Consider the following 23,166-nt stretch of genomic DNA (forward strand, 5'->3'; position numbering starts at 1 on the left):
TTTATGGTTTCAGATTCCACATTTCAACTAACCCCAAGTATCTGAAAAGGCTATTAAAATACTTCTTCCATTACTATTTACATATCATATGAGGCCAGATTTTCTTCATATACTTCAACAAAAACAACATACCATTGAATGCAGAAGTGCATATGAGAAGCCATCTGTCTTAAGACAAACTCTGAAGAGACTGTTCAATAGTACAGTGCCACTCTTATCACTGGACTTGTTTGGGGAAATATGGTTAATTCCTAATTATTTATGTTAAGATGGAATGAGTTAGTTATATTTAAATAGATTAGTAATTTTTAAAAATTGTTTTACCTAATACGGTAAATATTAATAGATACAACCCCACATAAACTAAAGGATCTTCAATAATTTAAGAGTATGAAAGGATCCTAAGAAAAAGTTTGAGAACCCACTACTGTGAGAATATCTGCATGAGTAAATCAATTTACAGAACATTCCAGCAGCCCTACTTGGAGAGCATCAGTCTCTTGCTATTGTACTAATGTCTATGTTGAAATGGTTGTCAACAAGTATCACAGATTTTTTTTGGTTTCCTGTACAAAGGCTATATTTGGATACTAGAGAGGAAGATCACTAAAAGCAAATTTACATCCTGAAAAGCTTCCCAATAATGTCTCCCCTCTTCTCTCCTGTTTCAGTTACATTTAGGGTGCTAAGGACTCTTAGTACCCTAGTTTTCTGTTTTTAATTCCTTCTCCCAGACCATCATCCTATTCAGAGTAGTGTTAGGGAAGACCCACCCCCTTAAACTACAGTTTATTGCCCAGTCTTGAGCCAAGCATTTTGTGATTTAAACTCCTGCAAGTAATTCTGAAAAGTACTCATAGCGTTAATATACACAGGACAGAACAAGTTTGCTCGGGATTAGAACATAAGTTCTACACTACAGCACTTTGTCATTCTACTATAGACCATTATGGATGACTTAAGTGGCAACTCAATCTCACAGGACGCAGCACCTGAGGAACACAAGACTCTTGTTCTTTCAAAAAAAATTCTTAAGTATGCTATAAGGAAATCTTTACTAAAGTATTTTAACCTGTTTCTATTAGGGAAGAAAAAGAGAGAAGAATAATTCTGCTGATAAAAAAGTTGATTCAAAGTACAGAAAGCTCCAGGAGAACAAATCTTGACTCTGAAAAGAATGAGCTCTCAGGCACCATTACTATTCTCTCTCTTGATTTTGATAATGATGAAGAGAGGGGACAGAGATCCAGCAGAAACAAATACAGTCAGGGCCTAAATAGCAAAATGTGTTCACTGTGACAAACCAAAAAAGGAAAAGGGATTTTCCAGGTAGTACTATAATTTCCTATAGGAAAATAAAGGGGATGAAATTGAGGATGGGGGAAGAGCAGGGCTTCAAAGTTTTTAAAAACCTTCTGTGTCAACACAAGGTAGGCAGCTGTCTAACTCTACTAAGTATTAATAGTTAAAGTAAGAATCTCAGCCATCAGCCAGAAGAGTTGGATTTAGACACTACTTAAAAAAAAAAAAAAATCACCTTAAAGTGTCATTTGGGGACCCTTACAATTTCATGGCGAGGAACAGCATGTTAACTACATGTTTATATACTTTTATTTCAGTTAATAAAATTTAACAGTCATGATCTGTTCATTTTAGTGAAAAGCTGAGATAAAACCTAAAAGTGTCACTTGGTTCAAATGATGGAGACAGCTGAAATGCAGAACCTGACTGGTTCTTTCACCTACTGCATGTCCCTTATTAACTGCAGTTCTGCACGTGATGTATACAGTCCTTCTCCACGTCCCAACAAGGGTTCCGCTTCCACTCTCACACCTCCCTGTACCCTCAGAACCCAACATGAAACTACCAAAACCATGGTTCTTTTGGTTTCAGTTTGAGAGGTATTTAATTAAAACTGCCATTCTACATGTTATTTCCACAGTCCAGTAATTTATTTTAAATTTGAGTAATTTCAAATTCCACAAACAAAACTGAAGAACAGCAATATTTCGTTTGAATTCTCTCTTCTGTACACTCAGTGATCTAAAACACCACAATATCCAACATACACAAACCTCAGGGAAGGGTTAGTAAATACACACAGATTGGAATCATGGTGCTCTTTGTTCCTGAATGGAATGGTCCCACAGAAAAAGCACAGGATACAGCACAACAGAAGGGCACCTGTTACATGTGAAGTGAGCAAAAACACACTAGCATTTTCTATACGCGTAATGAGGAAACCTGCATAGGTCAGAGGGCCTTTTATGCTCGTTTAAAATTCAGGCAAGTTTTCTGTAATGCATTTTTCAAATAATTTGGAGAGCACTGCAGTCCAGTGTAGGAGATGCTGATTAGTGTCGTCTTTGTTGGCATTGACAGCCTCGCAGGGTCACATACCAATATATTCACCTTAGCTTTTCTTTGAATAAAGGAGATTTAAATGCATTTAGACAATACATATTGTAAGCTGTTTACATACACTAAATTTAAGAGATTCAATATTAGAGTTTTTTTCTTTAAACACTACAGAGTGCAAATCAGGTTCTTCACAACAGATTGAATATTAAGCAGTTTTTCAAAGAATGAGGGGGAAGAAAAAAAGCCCAAGTGAATAAAACATTGAAACTATTCCCCTTTGAAAATAACTTCTAAAATGATGCGGAATGTGAAATAAGCTTTTAACATAGATGATCCAAGTCTATAGTTAGAAACAAAAAGTAGTCCTTCATGAAATAAAGGTTATAAGAATGTGTGCCTGTTTTCCTCTGTTATAAACTGAGAAGCGGGTAGAGACGATGTTTCAGTACGAAAATAGGCGACTACAGGATCAGCTTTCCATCTCACATGCTGTACCCAAAGCCAGGCTGTGGCTGCCCATAGGGTGGTGCAGTGTAACCATAGCCAAAAGGTGCCTGGGGAGGGACTGCAACACTGGGTCCTGCTGTCAGCATCAACTGGGGCTGACCTAAAGGTGGGAAACAAAAAGGAGCAAGGGTGGGGGGCAAAGGGAGTGGTAAAAATTGTTAGCGTTGTAGGACTATCACACTCCAATCCCCCCTACTCTAGCAGCACAATCACAATTTAGAATGAGTTTTGTGGGGGCACTTTAGGCTGTCACAATTTTGGCATGACAGTCACCCTAAGAAGGTGCTGCCTTAACACAGTGCAGGGCCGAGGGCCAGAACTGTCACAATAATTACGTTACTTCGTATCTTTTAAAGCAATATGCACATGCATGCTTGACATGATCAGGCAAGACATCTGCTAATAAGCCTATCACCACATGGTACTCGCACATTAGATTTGGTGATTATACATAATTAACACAGAAAACAATTTTTTAACAACATAGTTTCAACACAACTGAGCTTTTAAAGTTAAATTTAAATGCATCTAAACAGTCATGAACCCTAACGCATTTTGAGCAAAGAATCCAGTACTTAGAGAGAGCAATAAAAAATAAGACATATTCAAATATACATTAGGTATGAAATCCACTAGAGCATACCTCTTTCAAATACTATGCTAACACTCTAATGACGTTTAAATAGTAGTTGACCACATACAGAAAACAACCTGTAGAGAACCTGGCTTATTTAGAGGGAGAAAACATAACACCTCTATTCAGCCCCCACAAAAGTACTCTCCCACTAGAATGTAAACCTTGAACAAGATTTCTCCCAGACAAGTGACCTCATGTCTCTCCTTTTTGTGAATAGCAACCAAAATTGTCTTTAGTAAGCAAATTCTTTTTGCAAACCTACAGTGTATTAAAAAAAAATTTCTTCTAACCTTGTTTTGACATTTTCTTAAAATTTCAACCCCACTGTCAATTGCCTACAAGGCCTGTCCTTTTAAACACCCCGAAGCAAGCCAAATTCAGTAGGTGACCCCAAATTATTATACTTACCCTGTTTTTGTTCCTGTGTTTCCCATCTCAAATATGTCAAACATCTTGTTCCCATGTCTAGAATCTATTTAAAGTTTATCTTCTCCAACTTTATCAAAACTATCTGGTCCACTAAATTTCTGAAGTCCTTGTTATTTATAATATAAAGGAGACAATACCATAATAGATTTGTATATTATCATTTTCTTTAGCAGGATGAGATACAATGGTCACAATTTTATGTCCTCCTCCAAAGAACACCTGGTCATACTGGTATAACCTATACCTTTCAAGTTCATTGTTCAAATGAATCTGTTTACCAAGAGTGAGATGGAAACGGGAAGTAGTTCAGACATGTAAGAAGGAACTGCATTACCTTAAATATTCACTGAGAATTTCAATATCCTACCTCTCTGGAAAGTTCTCAAATGGAAACTCTATACAAGTTCTTTGTCCCAGTTAGAATTTAAAGAGAGGATGTTCTCTTTATGTAAAACATACTAAAAAAGCTTTGGCGCTTCTGAAAATTGAACTCACTAATACTTCTTTCTCAGTAATTTAGGAATAATCAATCAGTGACCAGACCACAGGAAAATTTAGGTTATGATCATAAGTTTTTTGAGATTGTCTTTTCATTTAAGATTATCTTAGTGAATAATGTCAATGCCTGCTTTAAGATTGTTTGCAGGAAAAAAAAATTAAAGTATTATTTCTTAACTCATAGAGACTTTTTACACTTTAGCAGATTATCTTTGAGGTAGAATCCCTAGAGAATGAAACATCTGTCTACTGTATTTCTGTGAGGATAAAAAGAGACAGAGATTACCATAAACAATAGGTTGCGTCTCTGTAGCTTGTTCTTCTTCTTTTCTCAGTGATTCTGAAGCATCTAATTTGTCCACCTGGAGAAAAACAGGTAATGTTAATTAGCATCTCAAAAGTATTATAAACCTAGGTTTATGGCAGAAAGTGGAAAAGCCTTAGTATGTTAAATTTTGTCAAAATAAAACGGACTAGAAAGAACATTCTCAGGCCCCTCAAATTCAATGGCAATGTTCATACTTCAGTCAAGGTGATTTTTAGCACTGTCATTATAAACCCTCAGGAAGGAGGGATTTATAAATGCCATAAAAGCGCACACCAGGCTACAACTGGGCATGCTAGGATGCAGCCAGCCTGAGGGAGGGAGATAATGAGAAGGAACCACTTTTTCAAATGAAGACTAAACCCTATCAGAGATAGTAATAATGAACTCATGACCTGGCAAGACTTCCTCCCAAAAGGAAATGGTATTCAAAAAAGTAAAATGAGTCTAAGGACTAGACAAGTACTTGTGCAGAATAAGCTACCTTTTGCCCAGTGTGTACAGCTTCTGCTGATACTGGTTACAGGTGTGGACTGAAGTTTAAGACTCAAGTGGCTCCGTATCTGATCTTTTTATATAAAGACAGGCTGCATGATTTTATGCTCAATTTTCTAAGAAGTAATTAGGAATACCCGATTTTGCCTCAACTTCTTCAAGGAAGAAATTTTTTGCTTTTAATTAAGCCAAAGAAGTAAATGGCTATTATATGCTAGCTACTCTAAATAGAAGTGGATAGATCAGACAGAAATAATACTGTAGAGGAGTCCAAATGTATTAGTGAAAGAAAGGAGCTGGAATACATAGGTCCTTCTACTAACTAGTTGTGTGACCTTGGCAAACCACTGCACTGATCCTCAAAAAATTTCCTGAGATGGGTGAATGAGATATCTGCAAAGTTCTTCCTAGGACTAACATGACGTGATTCTTCAATGCTGTGAAGAATTAGGGAGAAGTGACATTGGGACACTAGGATTAGAGAATCTCCACTGTACAACTTCCATTTGCCTTTGAAACTATATTTGTCTTTTAAACTATATTTAAAAGTTGGTATCTCAACCAAAGCCTTGTAATTGCACTACATCATACCTGAAGTAAAATTAAACTTCAAGTCTCGATGTTATTCCTACTAGTGTTTTTCAAAGTCACAAATGTGCTGAGTGAGATGGGGGGCAGAGTGCAGGAAGGAACCTTTTACGAATGTTCCCTACATGTTCTTCAAAAAGGCATAAAAGACATGCCAACTTCAATGAAAAGGCTATGAAGACTGGGTCCTAAAAAGGTTAAGGCTGCCCCTAGTTTCTATTTGAAACTATTCAAAATAGTGTGTTGGAGTCTTCAGATCAGCCATTCAGGTTATGACGGTATTTCGTATATGTTTTAGTTATTTCACATTAAGTATCATAAATATGGGTCTAATCCTAATTTGTAAGGGAACAAAATTTGAGAAAAGTAAACTGAAATAGACTCTAGACACCTTCAGGTAAAATGTCATTTTTCTACCTTAGGAATATGGGTTAATTTGCTTTTGTAGACTATTTTCCTATTTTATAACCTAAGTGTTCGTTCAGTTACCTCAGTATCAAATTAAAGACTGCTATGGAATATAAATACCACAAGAAATACCCACTGTTTGGCATCCAAACTTATAAACAAAAATTATTATAGCTATATACTTTAAAGCACAGTCTGTGCCATGAAGGGTCAGATGGAGTTCTGCTAACCTAAACGGTATCCAAAAGTGAGCTAAAGAAGTTGTACAAAAAAATACACGGATGTGTATACATTAATAACTTCTAAGAAGAAGAAAAATGAAAAACAAAAAAACCAACAACCACATAATACATTTCCAGATTTTCAAGGAAAAGAATCTAAAGTGAACACATGTTTAAAAAGTTAATGTCTCACACAGATGTTGAGGACAGAAGTCCTACTACAGAAGGACATGTAAGACTTAGAAAAGCTAGCAATACACACGCCCAGGCATAGACATAGGCAGGCTGGGCACAAGGGGAAAAAACAAAAAGTAACTCTGAAGGAGTAGCATCAAGCTAAGCAAAAAATTTTGATTTGTCTGTATAATGGGACAGCCTCTGGCACAGCAACATCCAATTTTTGTTTCCACTGACCCAATTTAGATTGCTCAGAAAAGAAAAGCAGAGAAGGCTTTTATGAACACAAGCTTTTGTTAAGAGCTGTAACAAAAGTTTCTGATCCTTGGGTTTAAAAAGAAAAATTACACGTAAGCACGTCACTGAGTTCAGTTCCATCTGCACTGTTGAAAATTCACTATAATGTAAAAGGCTTTTCCACAAAGACTGCAATATGCTGCACAAGAAAAGTTAACATGCAGTCAGTTATTTTGGTGTATGTGTGCATGAAAAAAAGGCAAAAGTACTGAAGCAAGAAGTGAGATCTGAAGATGACTGTTGCTTTACAGGCTCTCAAGAAACACACACAGCCCACAGCAATGCTTTAAGAGTTTCAGAAATAGTATGATGTAATTGCAATGACTGTTGTACATGCTTGATTTAAAACAACGCATACCACTGCAGTTCATTTACCTGGTTTTCACACACACGCTTTCTAACTGCCTTGCTTACTAGCTGCTGAAGGGCCTCACACACAATGTATTTTACTCAGGTTTGCCCTAAGTTCCAATGGTGACTCCAGTTTGGTTCAACAGAATCCCAAGGCATTGTCCCCCACCCAAATTCTTTTAAATTTGTTACAACTCTCCTTTACCTCCCCCCCCCCTCTTACCACAATTTGATACCAGACATACACTTGCAAGTTGGTTTCATTTATATTGGGATGGAGACAAGCCAATACAGGAAGCAGCAACCAAAAGGTGCCTAAATTTGACCTTGGACAAGCCAACAGATGAACAAGAGAGCAAATTTTAGGTAGCTTCAGAGGTGTGTCTTATTACAAAAAGTAGAAGTTAATATTGCTTCGTTATATACAGAAATAATCCATGTTGCTTTGCAACAATGATAGCAAGCTACTCTCATGATTTAAAAAGTTTTGATTCCTCTTGAAAATGGACTAGCACCATAAGAACTGGACACCTGGAGAAACATGAGGAAAGTCTCTTCGGAAGCAGCTAGTATCTCTTGTATCTACTTTCAGCAAAAAATTAGTAAGAATCAAGAGATCAGAAACTGGATCACAGTCCTTCAATACCAAAAAAAAACCCAAAAAGCCTTTTAGGGCATGTATATACATATATAAATTCAACAACTGTCAGGCAAGCTCACAAAATAAAACCAGAGGCTGTTTAAATTTATTTAGAGTATTAAGAAAATCCTATTACAGTCCGGATACCCTGACAGGGAAATTTCCTGAAACTTTGGAATATGGAAACTCACCATGCTCAGTTTTTAATAATATATTTAAGAGACTGTGAACCAACTACTGATTAGCCTCCTGCCCTTCCTAAAGCCTATTAGCCGATTAGTAGCAAACATCTACTAACGTCCTACAGCTCTATTATAGTTATGTTTCAAGGGACTTGCAGAGGCTTTAGTGAAAATTTATTGGGGGGAAAAAGCAGCAGCAGCAGTGTAGAAAAGGAAGGAAAAAAAATCATGCAAATTCCTTAGACTTAGTCCTCCAGACTTAAAGATGGAAAAGAATCAACTTTCACCTTTTCCTTTATTGCATCAACCTGCAAAGGAATTCAGAAGGTGCAGCTTAGAAAAAAATCAAATTCCATATTGAGCATAAAAAGGTAGAATCAGCAACAAAGGTTTAGGGGAGAAACATCTAACCACTAAAAAAGGTATGAGAAAAGTGAAAATAAAGGGCATACTGGAAGCAAAATTTAGAATATATATGTATTTTTTTAACTTCAGAGCTTATCGCAGAAGAATTTATGCTAGAGTCAGTGTGAAAGAAAGCAGCTTAAATGCTAGTAAAATTTATAGCACTTCGGTTAACAGCAGCTTAGAGCCAGGTCTCAAGTTGGCATTATGCATAAGAAAAGAAGCTATCTCATCTATGGCTAAGATAAGGCAACTGTTTTTTCTCTTACACTGAACGTCAAGCAGTTTATACACAGAAAGTGTTAATTCTTCAATTAACTGGACACAATGGTATCTAATTAAATGGTTGCCGAAGCAAATACTCCGTATACGAGGGGTTGTTAGTGGTGTGCTATTTTACCCCCTTTAAATAGGCATGCTGAAGAGATCAGATGTGAAACTGATTTTAATAAGCATGTTTCGCTTTCATAAAATGGATCCTTTAGGACCATTTTAAAACATTCTACAGCAAGAAAACTAGTAACTGTTGAAAACAGGGTAAAAAATATTCTAATATCATAAAGGGACACTAAGATGAATAAGTGAATTTTATGTGATTACACGCCCAGATTATTTAATGCACTTTTAGGAAATGTGTTAATTGTTAACCTCCTATTATATTTTTAATTAGGGGCAAAACTATCAAAATATTGAGAAGATTAACAGGATATTAAGAATACAGATGTAGCTTCCCCAAGGGAAACAGACATACATATTACAGTCAAGAACCAACCAAATAAAGGGAATCTACACTACTAAGTTATGGACATCTGAGTTAAAAGAACTAATTTGAGGAAGACATTACTTTGAAAAAAAAAAATATATCAAATGTTTAAAAAAAAACAAACATACAATATAGAATACTATTCATCCCCAGAAAAACACTGAGGATAAACATTCTGACAAGTCATGTTTTAATTCCCTTTCCTATGCAATGTCATTTGTCAGACATTTAAAATTTATGGAGAACAGGAATATTTTATGATCAATAAAATGACTCACTTCTAGAGAAAAAACACTTGAAAAAGTAAGTCTGCACATGGAGTTTTACATATGCTCAAGATAATTAGTTCTAAATAGATCCAGAGGTGTCATTACCTTTGTCAAGTATTCCTTCATAACCTGGATGAAATAGGGCATGGCAAAATCCATGATATTGTGCCTCCAGGCAGTTTCCAGGACAACATCTGGCCTTAAAAGATCATAACAGGTAAAGAGACAAGCGCCAAAGCACTCTCTTTTTTCTTCCTGCAAAAACCACTGTAGGAGTTCTTCAGCCAACTCAGTATCTTTAGATTCAGAAGCGTACTGCATAGCATCCTAGTCAAAGGAAAGGATGAAGATCAAACATTCCACTCAAATATACCAAACTGGTAACCCAAGTAATTCAATGGGGGAAAAAACCCTCCCAGTTATATCATTTAAATTAAAGATTTGTTGAAAGAAAAGGTCAGTGTAAAGCATGTCCTTTGTGTTGTTTTTTTTAAAAAAAAAACAGAGAGAGGTTTGACATAAACTTAAGAGAGCTCCCTAGAATGAAGAAATTGACTTAACTGCCATCTCCTCAAATGGGGGCTTAAAAGCAATTCTCAAATTAACAAACTTAATACTTTCACAGACTATAATCACTTGTAATATACCATTTCAGGGTTAGCACAGATCATCTATTACTTGGTTTAACAGCTCTGCCCCCACCAACTTTATCCACCTTGTACAGGCTATCTTTCTTGCACAGTTCAACACTCTGTTTCCAGCGATTGTTGCCTTTGAAGAGATAAGCAGCAATTCTTCTGAACTCGATGAGTTCATGTTTTTCCAAACGCTGAGCAAGCGAGATATTGTCAAAGTTGTCATAGGCATCTATTGATGTCCGCAGAGCCTTAAAAAAATAATAAAACAAAGCCATCCAAATGCCAATTCAGTATTTCATTTTCGTTTAAAGTCTATGTTCTACCATTCTCGATCAATAAGCTGTTACTGTACACAACTAATTGTACATGACTTGATCATTATAATATGACAGCCTAGATTCAAGCATCAAACCACAAGGTTGTAATTTGAACAAGCATCAAGGTTCTTCAATCTAATGTTATAACAAATAAATTCCTCAAAGGTACTCTAAAATCTCTAATGGTATAATTTTCTCCAAGGTTTTCAGTATCAAGGACTAACCTGACTGGTTATGAAATTGGGAGGATTTGTAATTTGGAGGGTTAAGATTTGTAATTGGAGGGTAAGATTTAAACTTCTGATACAACTCAACATGATATTTAGTCATACAGATGGGCATGGCATCTGAGCCTAAAAGAAAATGGTATTGAGAGAAAGAAAAAAGGCAACTAGCTGAACCTTATCTCTAATTAATTTTGTTTTTGTGAAATGCTTCACAAGGTAAAGTTTACTAAAAGATACTAATATGGTATTGGGCAAGAAAAGCAGTGAAAAAATACAGTTAATACTAAAGAAGTTTTATGGACTACTTAAGAAATCAAAGACTTTCAAAACTACCTAAAATCTAGGTTAGGATGAAGTAACCTAAAGCAAGTCAAGATCTAAGCAAAATTCTGCAACCTTGGCATTTAATTAGAAAGCAGGTTTACCAATCTTGAAAACCTCACTAAATTTAGACCCTCGGCACACAAGTACCTACTGTTTGTAGTCTTGAGGTATAATGGGCTTTTTTACTGCAAAACATACCAACTTTACAACCCAGTCATAACTTGAGTTTTGAGAACAGATGCAAGAACCAAAAGGTTTTACCTGATAATCTTCTTCTGTAATAAAGAGGTTGTTCAATGACTCGTTCACAGATTTGTTGTTGTGGTTCTGAACTGAACGCAAATATGGTTTCACCAGTGGTAGCTGTTTAACCTTTAAAATAAAGAGTTTCTTACAAATATAGCACATTGTTCAAGTTCCATGGACAAAAGCAATCCAAGTATGTTTTAGACCCTTGTCATAAAGTTCTGAAGTTTTAAAAATGATTACCTTGCTGAAATAATTGACTGCACGAGTATGATCCAACCGGGGAGACAGCACCATCAGCAAATCATTTAACAACAGAGGCTTGAATTCTAAGTAGAACTGTATTGCTCTGTAGTACAGTTCCACATTGGCAACCTAAAATGGGAAAATGCATATGTAAGTCAGTCACATTTATTTCCTAATGAGCTTACTCCTTCTGAAGTCTTTGTCTTCTGAAAAAGGTACACACCTTGGTAATGATATCTTTGAACTGCCCTTCTTTCCATGCATCAGTTGGATGATTCATCATGGTAATTATGGCATTATCATATTCTTCATACTTGTCATACAAAAATACCAATTCTGCCCAAAGATGAGCTTGTTCTGCAGCTCTTAGCACCTGCATGAGACATATTTAATTGCTTTAAATACGAGTCTCTAATTCTAGCTAATAGCCTAAAAAAAGATATTTTAAAGTAGTGTCAGCTTCAGAACTGCTTCACAATGTTAAAGGTTGGTTACCTTAGGAATATTCACTCTGGACCAGAAAAGCTCCAGATGCTCCCGCATTTTCTGTGGCTTAAATTTAGAATATAGAATGGCTAATTCAGTAAACATGCCCATATGAGCTCGCTCAAGGCCCAGTGCTGCTTCCAACATGGTTATCAGTTCTTCAAAATAGCCACGATCCTAAAGAAAGGAAACATTAAATAAGATAAGAACATCCATGGCATACGTAAGATCTCAGTTAATATAAAAGATTCCTGTTCATTACCTGATAGTAGTTGATAAGTTCCTCCAACTCGTCTGCATGTACTACAATATGAAGTCCACACATCTGAGCGAGACGGAATTCTTTCCCATCTACACAGGCAAAGCAGACCTACAATAAAAGTTTCAATTATGTGAACTCAAATGTAAACATAGCTGGTTAATTCAATCAATCAGTTTAAAGAGCATTTTTAAAGAGCATCTGAGTTCTTCATTCAAACGGGTGTTGAGATTACCTCTTTCCATGTTCGAGTGCTGTTAGCTTTCCTAGCTCCATCAACAGCTGCCTGATATTCACCCAGGTGAACCAGGGTAGATGCCAAGCGTCCAAAATTGGAAACATTATTGTATAACAACTTAGCAGCATCATACATTTTTTCATCATAACAACGGTCACCAACCTGGAAAAAAAGACAATTCAGTCTAGGTAAGCCTAAACTCAATTCTCTTTCCAAAGTCAAAATTCAATTTAACACTGAGAAATAATACTTTTCCTGTAAATTTTTTTTTCCTTAGAAATCTTCGGTTGTGATCTGTTGATCCTACCAAACAAATAAAATTACTCAACTATTTATTTTTCAGCTCTGCCAAAATTTCTGAACAGGAAACTTACTTGCTGGATGTGAGCATTATTTGGCCCATTGATGAATTCTTCTAACTCTGCAAGGCGGTTTGTTTTAGCCAGTGCAAATATCAATTCTGTCTCCACATAGGACTCACGAGCCTTCTTACGGGCCATCTGCAAGTACTTTACCAGTTCTTCCCAGTTTCCTAGGTATGAAAAAAGAAAAAAATTAATCCTAACACTAACATTTAACTTTTCACCCAAGTAAATGAGAATTGCTATTAATTTCCTTTTCAAGGAAACATTATAGACAATAACACATGTAATCAGTGAAATACATCTACAATAGCAAAACTATTACGCTTCTGTATTATTACCACAAAGAACAGTTGAATTCCCCTTTTAAGTTGTAAGATTAGAACTCGATCAGGATTTTATGAGCCTTCAAAACAGAAAATTAATTGTCTCCATGGACCTTTGTAAGTCCACAAGATGTAGCCTCTCTTTATCTGGACTAAGATGGAGAGCTAAATGTTTTCACAAGTAATCCTACAGTGTCTTAACTCCTACATAACTCAGAATATACAAACATATTAATGCCTAGCTTAATCATAGCTTAAGTACATTTTCTGATATCACAAACACCTAAAAGAAGTCGTACCACTAGTATTGGCAGCCTGAACAACTTCCATGTAGGACGAAGGATCATCCGCTTTGATGTAAGAATCAATGGCTTCTTTCACCATTCCTTTCTGCAACTGGGCTTTCGCAAGTTGACTCCAGACTGCAGGTTCATTGCAACGTTCAGCAAACTCATATGCCCGATCCAAATTTCCAATATGTTCAATTAAGACCTACACAACCAATTTTTGAATTAGTGTTACAGTAAAATGTATCTTAACACATGGCAATTACGATTAAGCAGTCAGGATTTTATTGTTCTCACTGCCACCACAATCAGATGTGCCTACCTTCATAGGAAAGTGCATATATGGAATGAAGAGAAGTCATTATATTTAGTATATCAAGTTGGGTAGTCTAAAGACTTATTCACCTGCACTGCTGAAGTGTTAACATCAAATTTCCGGAAAATGGCAAATGCTTCTTCAAACAGCTCGTTGCTGATGGCAATGTTGGCAATATCTGGTGCATCATAATTATCCAGGCGGTTAATATATTCCATAACACGGGTACGGTCAGCCTTGATTGCAGTGAGGATGAGGAGGTTCTGCAGATTCCTTTAAGAAAAAAGATTTGAATGCAACATTTTAAAAGCTCACAAGTCATAAAGGATCAACAGTGCAGCTATAAAGAGTTTTTTTGTCTCAAGAGGTAGGATGAGAAGAGGAGGGTAGTAGAAAACAACATTCTCCAATCTTGGTGTCTTTGTTCCTTCCCAAAACTGCAAGGCCACAATTAAAGACTGAATATAAATAGCCAATGGACCTCTCTCATAGCATACCTGTGTTCACTGAATACAGAGTTATCAAGGACAATTTTCTCCAGCAGTTCAATGAGTTCATTAGGAAGGTCTGCAGTCATAAAAGCCTTGACAGTCACTGATACTTCCTCAGGGTCCTGAGTCTCAGACAAGGCAGTTTGTACAACCTAGAGAGGGTATATAGCCAATAAATACTGAGAATCAAGGTGATTTTGAAGATATCTACTAAATTGGCCTTTTAGTAGAAATAGGTAGAAAAGAATGGAGGAAAATATCTTTAAATTTACCAGCCAAAGGTCTTTGTACACAAATTCATGTATACCCATATCACGTATACTTCCATTCTCTTGAAATATCTTCCTATTTCTATCCTTTCCCTGATTAAAACATTATTCATAATAACCATTCCCCAGTATCACTTTAATAGCCATATAGCGGTGGCATTCTATATTCAGTAATTCCTCTCTTTTTGGCTATTTGTACGGTTCACAGGTGTTGCAATATTTTTTCCAGGAAGCTTTGTATCTACTTGAAAATTTTCCTTAGAAATGCTTAGAAGAGGAACAAAAAATTAACAGCTTTTAATTTATTCTCTTCCATATTTATACTTCTATAAGAATTTAATAACCATTATAACTTCCAAATTTTAGGGTTTTAAAAAATATTTCAATTTTATATAGTTATAAGCCCACATCTGTTTTGCAGTTCTCTGCTTACTAGGGAGATTTAATATTGACCCATTTGGTCTTTTGTATTTTCTGTTATCAATTCTTATCCTTGGCTAACTTACCACTGTCTTGAATATTTCCAATCAATTTTAGAATTTCTCAGGTATTAGTAATAGCAATTCTTATTCATTAAATGTTTAGCTTGCTGTTTTCTTTTTGAACTATGATGATTAGAGTTTTACATAATGAAATAATCTTTTTTGGGATGTATTTCCTTGTGGAGGATGTATTTTATTTTTGTTAACATTTATGATATTGTCTTATAATTAATTTTTTTAAAATTTTCTACTTTTTACTATCTTCTTTCAGTTAAATATGACCCATTTGAGTATATTTGGGTATATGAAGCGAAAGGTTTTATCATAGCTAAAAAGATGAGCCTGAAACACATTTGTCAATTTTACCTGGTCAATTAGTGGTCTCCTGTAAGGATTGCTTTCCAGCAGCACACTACCCCACAATTCTGGATCCTTTCGGCGCACGAGGTAGCGGGAAAGACTTTTGAAGAGGGAATTCTCATTACAAACCTATACGAGATATTAAAGATTATTTTCAAGGTAAGAAGTGAAGACTTTTTATAACTGACTTTACTTTTAAAGGTTATTTCCTATCATTTAAACCATGTTTGTTTATAGGGGAAAAAAACCCACTATTTTTACATATAATCTTGAATAAGTCACAACCAAGCTTTTCTTTTTTTTTTAAATTAAAATTCAATCACCAGAAAAAACATAGTTATTAATTTCTGGAGTCCTTTAAAAAGCATCCCAAGTATAGATGTTGGATCTATACTTCTATTTGCACTTCATAGTCTACTAGTCTGTCTATTCATGTACCAGTACTGTATGTTTTATAGAGGCTTTATAACGTGCTTTAATATACGGTAGGGCTAGTCCAACTTCATTGCTTTCTTTCCAGTGTTTTACTAGTTAGTCCTGTGTGTTTATTTTTCTATGTGTACATGCATACATATGTATACATGTATATGAAAGGATGTATGTACATATATGCATATATTTCTGACCACTGAACGATCCTTAAAGCAAATACACCTAATAGACCAGATCTGAATTTTTAATGGCATTCCCCAGGGAAAAATGGTGTATTCCAGGGCTGGGAGAGTAAAAGAGCATGTTGTAACTTGCTATGCCAAAAAATAAAGAAGTGCTCAAAGAATGATGAGACCATGACACAAAACAGCCTGGGAAACAGGCTGAAAGGGTTTCTATTAGCCAAAACGGAATTGAAGTACCAAAACAACAGTGGTGGATTGATTATAACCTATTGAATAAAAGAGAAATTCATGAGTACATGAATACATGAGTACTGACTGATAAATGCGGAGAAAGTGCTGGAGTTGGAAAAATTGTCATTTTGCAATAAACACATGAAGAATGGTTCAAGAAATATCAATAGATTCTAAATTGGTGAAGGAAGGGAGACATGGGGACAGGGTATATGCATGGTTTTAAGTGTCTCCTTGCAGACTACTTAATATCTGCAAGGGAAAATACAATAATTACACAGTAAAGAAATTGACAACTTGATAAAAAGTACCTCCACAAATGAGGGACAAAAGAATGTCAGGTGCTTCTGCATATAACAGCATGAGAAAGACAAATCACTTAAGCAATATTCTGGATGGAAATGTACAATCTAAATCTAATCAGGAGGAACTATCAGAGAAACTCAAAGTGAACACCACTCTCTTTTTAAAAAAGAGACTTTTCATTTATCTGAAATATACAGAATAGGTAAATCCATCGAGACAGAAGAAGCTCGGTTGTCAGGGGATAGATAGGAAGAAGGGAAAACATGACACAACTGCTCAATGATTACCTGGTTTCCTTATGAGGTGATGAAAACTTCAAACTAGATAGATGTGGAGATTACACAACATTGTGAACGTACTGTAATTGAATTGTTGTGTCACTTTCAAATGGTTCACGATATGTGAATTCCACAGCAATAAAAAGTTACAAATAGAAAAAAAAGACTTTTTACAAAGACAAAGAAAGGCTGAAGAACTGTTTCACATTAAAAGATACTAAAGAGATATGACAACTATATGCAATATGTAATCCTAGACTGGAGGGAAAAATTGCTAGTCAACGGACAAAACTGGAATAAAATAAATTTTAAGAAGTATTCCATCAGTGTCAAACTGACTGAAATTGGTATTTATAATGTCCTTATGAAAGAGAATACACATCCTTATTGTTAGGAAATACACACTGAAGAGGCCATGATATATGAAATTTCTCATATGTTTAAAAAAATGTATGCATGGTGTGTACGTGCATGTATGAGATAGCACACAAAAACACAAGTGAAAAAACTAGTGGGGTTAAAATGTTAATAAGTGAATACAGATTTGATCTACTATTTTGGACATTTTAAGATCACAACTATTGGCAAATAAATTTTTTAAAAAATCATGTGTCTTCCGCAGAGAAATCCAAACAAGATGAATCCAAAGAGGACCACACCAAGACACGTCATAATTAAAATGCCAAAGTTCAAACACAAAGAGAGAATCTTAAAAGCAGCAAAAGAAAAGCGGTTAGTTACTTAAAGGGACCTCCCATAAGATTGTCAGCTGATTTCTCAACAGAAATTTTACAGCCCAGAAGGGATTGGCACAAAATATTAAAAGCAATGAAAAACAAGGATCTACAACCAAGGGTATTCTACCCAGCAAGGCTATCATTTACACTCAAAGGAAAGATAAAAGAGCTTCCCAGACATGAAAAATCTAAAGGAGTCATCACCACCAAATCAGTATTACAAGAAATGTTAGAGGGGCTTCTTTAGGACAAGAAAAAGAGAAAGAAAATAAAAAATATGAATAATAAAATGGCAATAACTACATATCTGTCAACAATTACATTAAATGTAAATGGATTAAATGCTCCAATCAAAAAGCACAGTGGCTGAATGGGTAAGAAAATAAGACCCCTACATACGCTACCTACAAGAGACGCAACTCAGATTGAAAGACACATACAGACTGAAAGCAAAAACGAAAATTTTCATAAAAATGGAAGAAAGAAAAAAAAAAACCTGGGGTAGCAATACTTACACTAGACAAAAATAGACTTCAAAACAAAAGCTGCAATAAGAGACAAAGGAGGACCCAGTAATCCCACTTCTGGGGATTCATCTGAAGAAACCCAAAACACTACTTCAGCGGGACGTGTGCATCCATATGTTCACTGAAGCATTGTTTACAATGGCCAAGATGTGGAGGCAGCTTGGGTGTACATTGATGGATGAATGGATAAAGAGTAGGTGGTACATATAAACAATGGAATATTGCTCAGCCATAGAAGGAAATGGGTTCCTGCCATCTGTGGCGGCATGGATGGACCTGGAGGGTATTGTGCTGAGTGGAGTGTCAAGCAGAGAAAGACAGATGCAATGTGATTTCGCTTATATGTGGAATCTAAAGAACAAAATAAACAAACAAAACAGAAACAAACTCATACCTAGGTACAGAGAACATTTTGATGGTTGCCATATGTGAGAGGGGTTAGGAAGTCAGTGAAAAAGGGGAAGGGATTAAGTACAAATCGATTGTTACAAAGTAGTCATGGGGATGTAGGGTATAGCATAAGGAATATAATCAATAATATTGTAATAACTATGTATAGTGTCAGATGGGTACTGGATTTATTGGGGTGATCACTTCGTAATCGTGTTGTACACCAGAAACTAATCACCATGTTGTACACCTGAAACTAATACAGTATTGTATGTCAACTCTAATTGAAAAATGAAAAAAGCACGTGTCTTCCAAAAGCTCTTTATATTAACTAAAATCACTCTCAAAATTCACTAATCTAACATTATCTAACAAGTGTTTTAAAATGTAGCCTTCTCTCTATATACTCAGCAAGCAGTACTCACATTAATAAGTTCCTGATCACACTGGCCACGTTCATAAGCAACACAGGCCAGATGTGGATCTCTCTTCTCACAATACTTTCCAACAACACGACTGTCATAATAAGGATTTTCACGAAGAAATCTCTCTGGGTTGTTGTTACTGTCTATGTAGATTTTGGCTAAGGCATTGTGAGTAGCAGGCTCTTCACAGCCCTCATGAATTCTGGCCTCTAGCCAAGGCAGAAGCAGTTTCAATCTAGTAAGAAAAAACAAAACAAACGAAAAAACCCATGCACACACATACTGCATTATCTAAATAACACATCCTTGACATGTTTACTATGTAAGTTTACTATGTAAGTACTTTATGATCTATAATGTGCGTTCCATACATTATTTTGAATTCTCAACAATCCTACTACAAATTGAGAAATTAAGGCTCAGAGATAGTTAAATGATTTGCCTAAGAGTACACAGAAGGTATATAAGACTATACTCTCCCAGACTTATCTGCTACATATCTAGATAAGACATTGAAAGAAGAGATTATAGATTCATAGACTGTTCTTTTTTCACAGTAGACTATCTAGACTTCAGATAAATTTTGTTTAGGGGTAGGCTGGGGATGTGCTATGAGAAAATAGGTCACATTATCTGAGGTTCCTTTCAAATTTAACAGTTAATATGCAATACCTACAGCCAAAGGAGGCAGTACTCTAAACGCACACTGGGAACAAAATCTGGTGGCTTTAGAAGTTCTGGGTTTAATAATTCTAGAATTCCATTAAATATCAAAATCACCCAGAAAAAGAGCAGACGACCATTATTTTGGCTATCAAATTCATGTAGTTATTATGAACACACTCCCATTATGGTAAAGACACTTAACTCTTCTATTAATAAAAGCAAAAAATCAAGGTCCTATAAATATGTGCAAGCCAAGCAGATGTTCCATGTTAACTGAAACAAGAAAGATTAAGGCACATCTAGACTAATGACTTAGATGTGAATTTCATTTATCACAATATAATTTGTCACTTAAAGACCAAATTGTCTAACTGTAACTGTCTGGCTCTTTCCTTGGAATACACAACAAAGAAGATTGTTTTCAGGTATTAGACATAAGACTCAACTGAAATCTCTCTACATGTTAAATTGTTATTATCAATCACTTCAAACTAGGCTCAAACTTTTAAAATCAGTATTATATTCTCTATCTCCATTGACCTTACATGCAGAAATTTTCCATGTTTGAAACATTCAAATACAAATTTTATAAATGCCATTAATAGGATACCTATACCAACTCAGGTTAAAATCATATCCACAGGCTTTCTTGATATCTTTTCCTAACTATAGTAACTTCCCACTGTTGTATCAATCCACAAACCTTATTTACTACATGTTCTAAACACTAGAGTTCATCAAAATGTCCCAGCGAAAACAAGACTTCATTGTATAAGTAATAGAAGCACTTATATTATTAATTCATAATTCACATTACTACACTAAGGTCCAAATAAAAAATCAATTTAACCCAGAATTACATAGGGAACTCTTTTTGTTATTACACTTGAGAACAATTTATCAGAGAGAATTAGTTATTAAATATAAGGGTATCTTACCTAAGTAAAAGGAGGTTTTTTTCATAGTTTACATTAGAAACATACACAAGGTCAACCCATGTAGGTGTAATTACAAATATGCAAACAAGTGATCAACCAGGTTAACAGATTTTCTATTTGACAGATGTAACGTTCTAGAAAACACATTTTTTTCAGCGCTACAGCTAGCTTATCTCTTCTAAATTAGGTGTTTCCAGGGAATTATGGACACTGTATCTCTGAGTAGCTTTTAGACAACAAGTAATTTTTATCCATTACCATGCCGAGACTAATTTCTCCCACTTAAGAAGGTTAAAACGGTACTACACCTGTTTCTTTTTTCAACCTCAGCAACAAGCTCATCAGTAGAGAATTGACCTCTTACAACAAGAATCAAGTTTTTAATGACATCTTCAGAGCAATCAACATCAAGTAATCCTCCAATAACTACAGGAAGTCGACTTGGATTCACCTAAGGTTAAAAAATAGAAGAATGCCATTATTTTATTAATAAGCAAAGTAAAAAGGAGTTTTAGAAAATAAAACATTTCCCTCTTTTAAGCTCAGTTTTAAAATTCAGTAATAAACTGAGAGTCTAAATTTGCAACTAGACCGAGGAATTCAGCAGGAAGTCTGACTTGGTTAATTAATTACCTCAGCATTGCTCCAAAGGATAAGTTCAAAGAAGCTAAAGTCACAGAATGACTATGGAAAACTGTCCAATAAAAAGTCCTCCATTATAGCAAAACTTCCTTTTTATTTCTGGAGTTAGATGGTACAGTTTCTAATATCTATATCTAAGATGATTTTAGAACTGTGCTTTGGAGTCTATGACCTCTACATGGACCCTTCAGGGGCTATCAAGTAAGTAGGGCGTAAGCCACCCAACTTTTTCAACTATAGTAGTTTTGTTTTATTTTACATACTTGGCATGCATGTAAAGTTTTTAATCAAAGAAAGATTCTGGTGGAAAAAAAATATTGAAAGCCACTGTAGCAGACCACTATATTGGGCACAGACTTTCAAAAGGATGAAGATTTCCAGAGTGTGAGAAGTAACATCTACAGTAAGATTTAATTTTTTTAAGTTACATCAATATTACTTACCTTCTGTACATATATCTCTATATACTTTTGAAGATTATTTCTATATAAGTAGAGCACCAAATCATGGACAAAGTCGAATCGATCACACACAATGATGAGTGGTAATTGATCTGTTAGCTTCGCTTCCTAAAAAAAAGAACAAAAAGAAACCGTAATTTTCTCCTCAGTGAGGTATCAAATCTACGTAAAATATGAGAATCTGTTTTATACTGGTGGGAGACAGTCACATAACCTCAGCTCTTTTCTTAAAAAAAGAAATGTCCTAATTGTTGGAGAATGCCCACCCCAGTTTTGGTAAACTTTTACTAATCAACACTTAGATTCACAGCAAAATACCAGGTCCTTCCCACACATCCTCTTTACCAAAAAAATTTAAAAAATAACAAATTAAGATTTGTGAGCCACCAGTGGCATTCAGGATATAAAATCATCACAATGGGACTTTCATTAAGAGCAATACTTCAAGTGAATTAAGACCAATATACTGTCAAAATGACATAAATGGTTCACATTTGTTTCAAACCAACGACTTACTTTTTTACCCCTCCCTAATTCCAATCTATATGGCTAGCCTCTAACATTCTATTATAATAATGTCTACAAGGAGCAACATGATGGTGATGGCCATGAATTAAATACACCACATGTTGCTATAGTAAGAAAAAGGTTAAGAAAAAGAAAGCACTTTAAAAAAAGACAACTTTAAATTGCCAATTGCTTTTACCATTACAAATGTCAAGCTACAATCCTACTTTATGGATTGACACGAATATTATAGACAGGGGTAAGACCTGTACTGGGCATTTACCTGATACATGTCCTGTTACATTCCACAGACATAAGGTACAGCACAAAAAACAACAGTTTCCATCAGGAATTCATTTACACACAGTGAAACATTCCTCAATAAACGATTCCTCTATTATAGGCTAGTAAGGAAGTAGAACTAAGCAGGATAGGACTTTCCCCAATGACAGCCATTAAAAACATTATTTGCAAGATTAGAATAAAATGAGTCTAGCGCCTGTCAGCCACCTAATTATAAATAATTCGAAGATTAGTCTGTGAAGTGGTAAGAGAACACCAGACTAAATCTGAGTCATGAAAAATCCTGAATAAAAAATCAAAATGGCTATAAATCTGAAGTGGAAGTCCAGCTGCAGATTTTTCACATTAAGGAAAGTCTAAAGCAAGTATTACTTAGCAGCATGAAGACTCTATACTAAACAGCTGCTACAATCATTTCTAGAAAGAACATTTGATCTACCTACGCAAATGATTTCAGTAAGCTAAGTTTTTCCTGCTAAATAAACATCAAAAAGTTAATGGATCAACACTAATCTTCTTTATCTATTTAATATACACATAAAATATGCATACTTTATTTTACCATTTAGGGAGAAAATACACTTGCAAGTAATCTAAGATTACTTGGGTAATCTACTCTTATGCATGGGTGCTTAAGATTTCTGCTGGCGAAGGCAACTATACTGTATTCCCAAAGAAAACATAAGATTGAAAAAGTAGGAAAAACTAGGA

The 23,166-nt window shown here is 35.3% G+C and overlaps 1 protein-coding gene across 4 annotated transcripts in view; it reads right to left on the reverse strand.

Moving 5' to 3' along the window:
* Nucleotides 1–1,593: 1,593 nt before the first annotated feature.
* The window catches only part of CLTC (clathrin heavy chain), a 64,359-nt gene continuing 42,786 nt past the window's right edge, over nt 1,594–23,166 (reverse strand). For 2 of the 4 annotated variants that reach the window (XM_033089106.1, XM_033089105.1), the window contains 19 exons: nt 21,628–21,753; nt 20,851–20,993; nt 18,939–19,173; nt 15,434–15,556; nt 14,323–14,468; nt 13,915–14,098; nt 13,522–13,714; nt 12,909–13,066; nt 12,532–12,696; nt 12,300–12,407; nt 12,047–12,214; nt 11,775–11,924; nt 11,549–11,680; nt 11,321–11,431; nt 10,269–10,439; nt 9,659–9,880; nt 8,404–8,424; nt 4,719–4,794; nt 1,594–2,968 (listed from right to left, as the gene is read on the reverse strand). In XM_033089106.1, coding sequence (XP_032944997.1) covers nt 2,844–2,968; nt 4,719–4,794; nt 8,404–8,424; nt 9,659–9,880; nt 10,269–10,439; nt 11,321–11,431; nt 11,549–11,680; nt 11,775–11,924; nt 12,047–12,214; nt 12,300–12,407; nt 12,532–12,696; nt 12,909–13,066; nt 13,522–13,714; nt 13,915–14,098; nt 14,323–14,468; nt 15,434–15,556; nt 18,939–19,173; nt 20,851–20,993; nt 21,628–21,753 — 2,757 coding nt within the window. In that variant the 3' untranslated portion in view covers nt 1,594–2,843. The remainder of the gene's footprint in view (nt 2,969–4,718; nt 4,795–8,403; nt 8,425–9,658; nt 9,881–10,268; nt 10,440–11,320; nt 11,432–11,548; nt 11,681–11,774; nt 11,925–12,046; nt 12,215–12,299; nt 12,408–12,531; nt 12,697–12,908; nt 13,067–13,521; nt 13,715–13,914; nt 14,099–14,322; nt 14,469–15,433; nt 15,557–18,938; nt 19,174–20,850; nt 20,994–21,627; nt 21,754–23,166) is intronic. The other 2 variants (XM_033089109.1, XM_033089107.1) reach the window with 1 other exon arrangement.

This window comes from Rhinolophus ferrumequinum, chromosome 21 (genome assembly GCF_004115265.2).
Source record: "Rhinolophus ferrumequinum isolate MPI-CBG mRhiFer1 chromosome 21, mRhiFer1_v1.p, whole genome shotgun sequence".
Lineage (NCBI taxonomy): Eukaryota > Metazoa > Chordata > Mammalia > Chiroptera > Rhinolophidae > Rhinolophus > Rhinolophus ferrumequinum.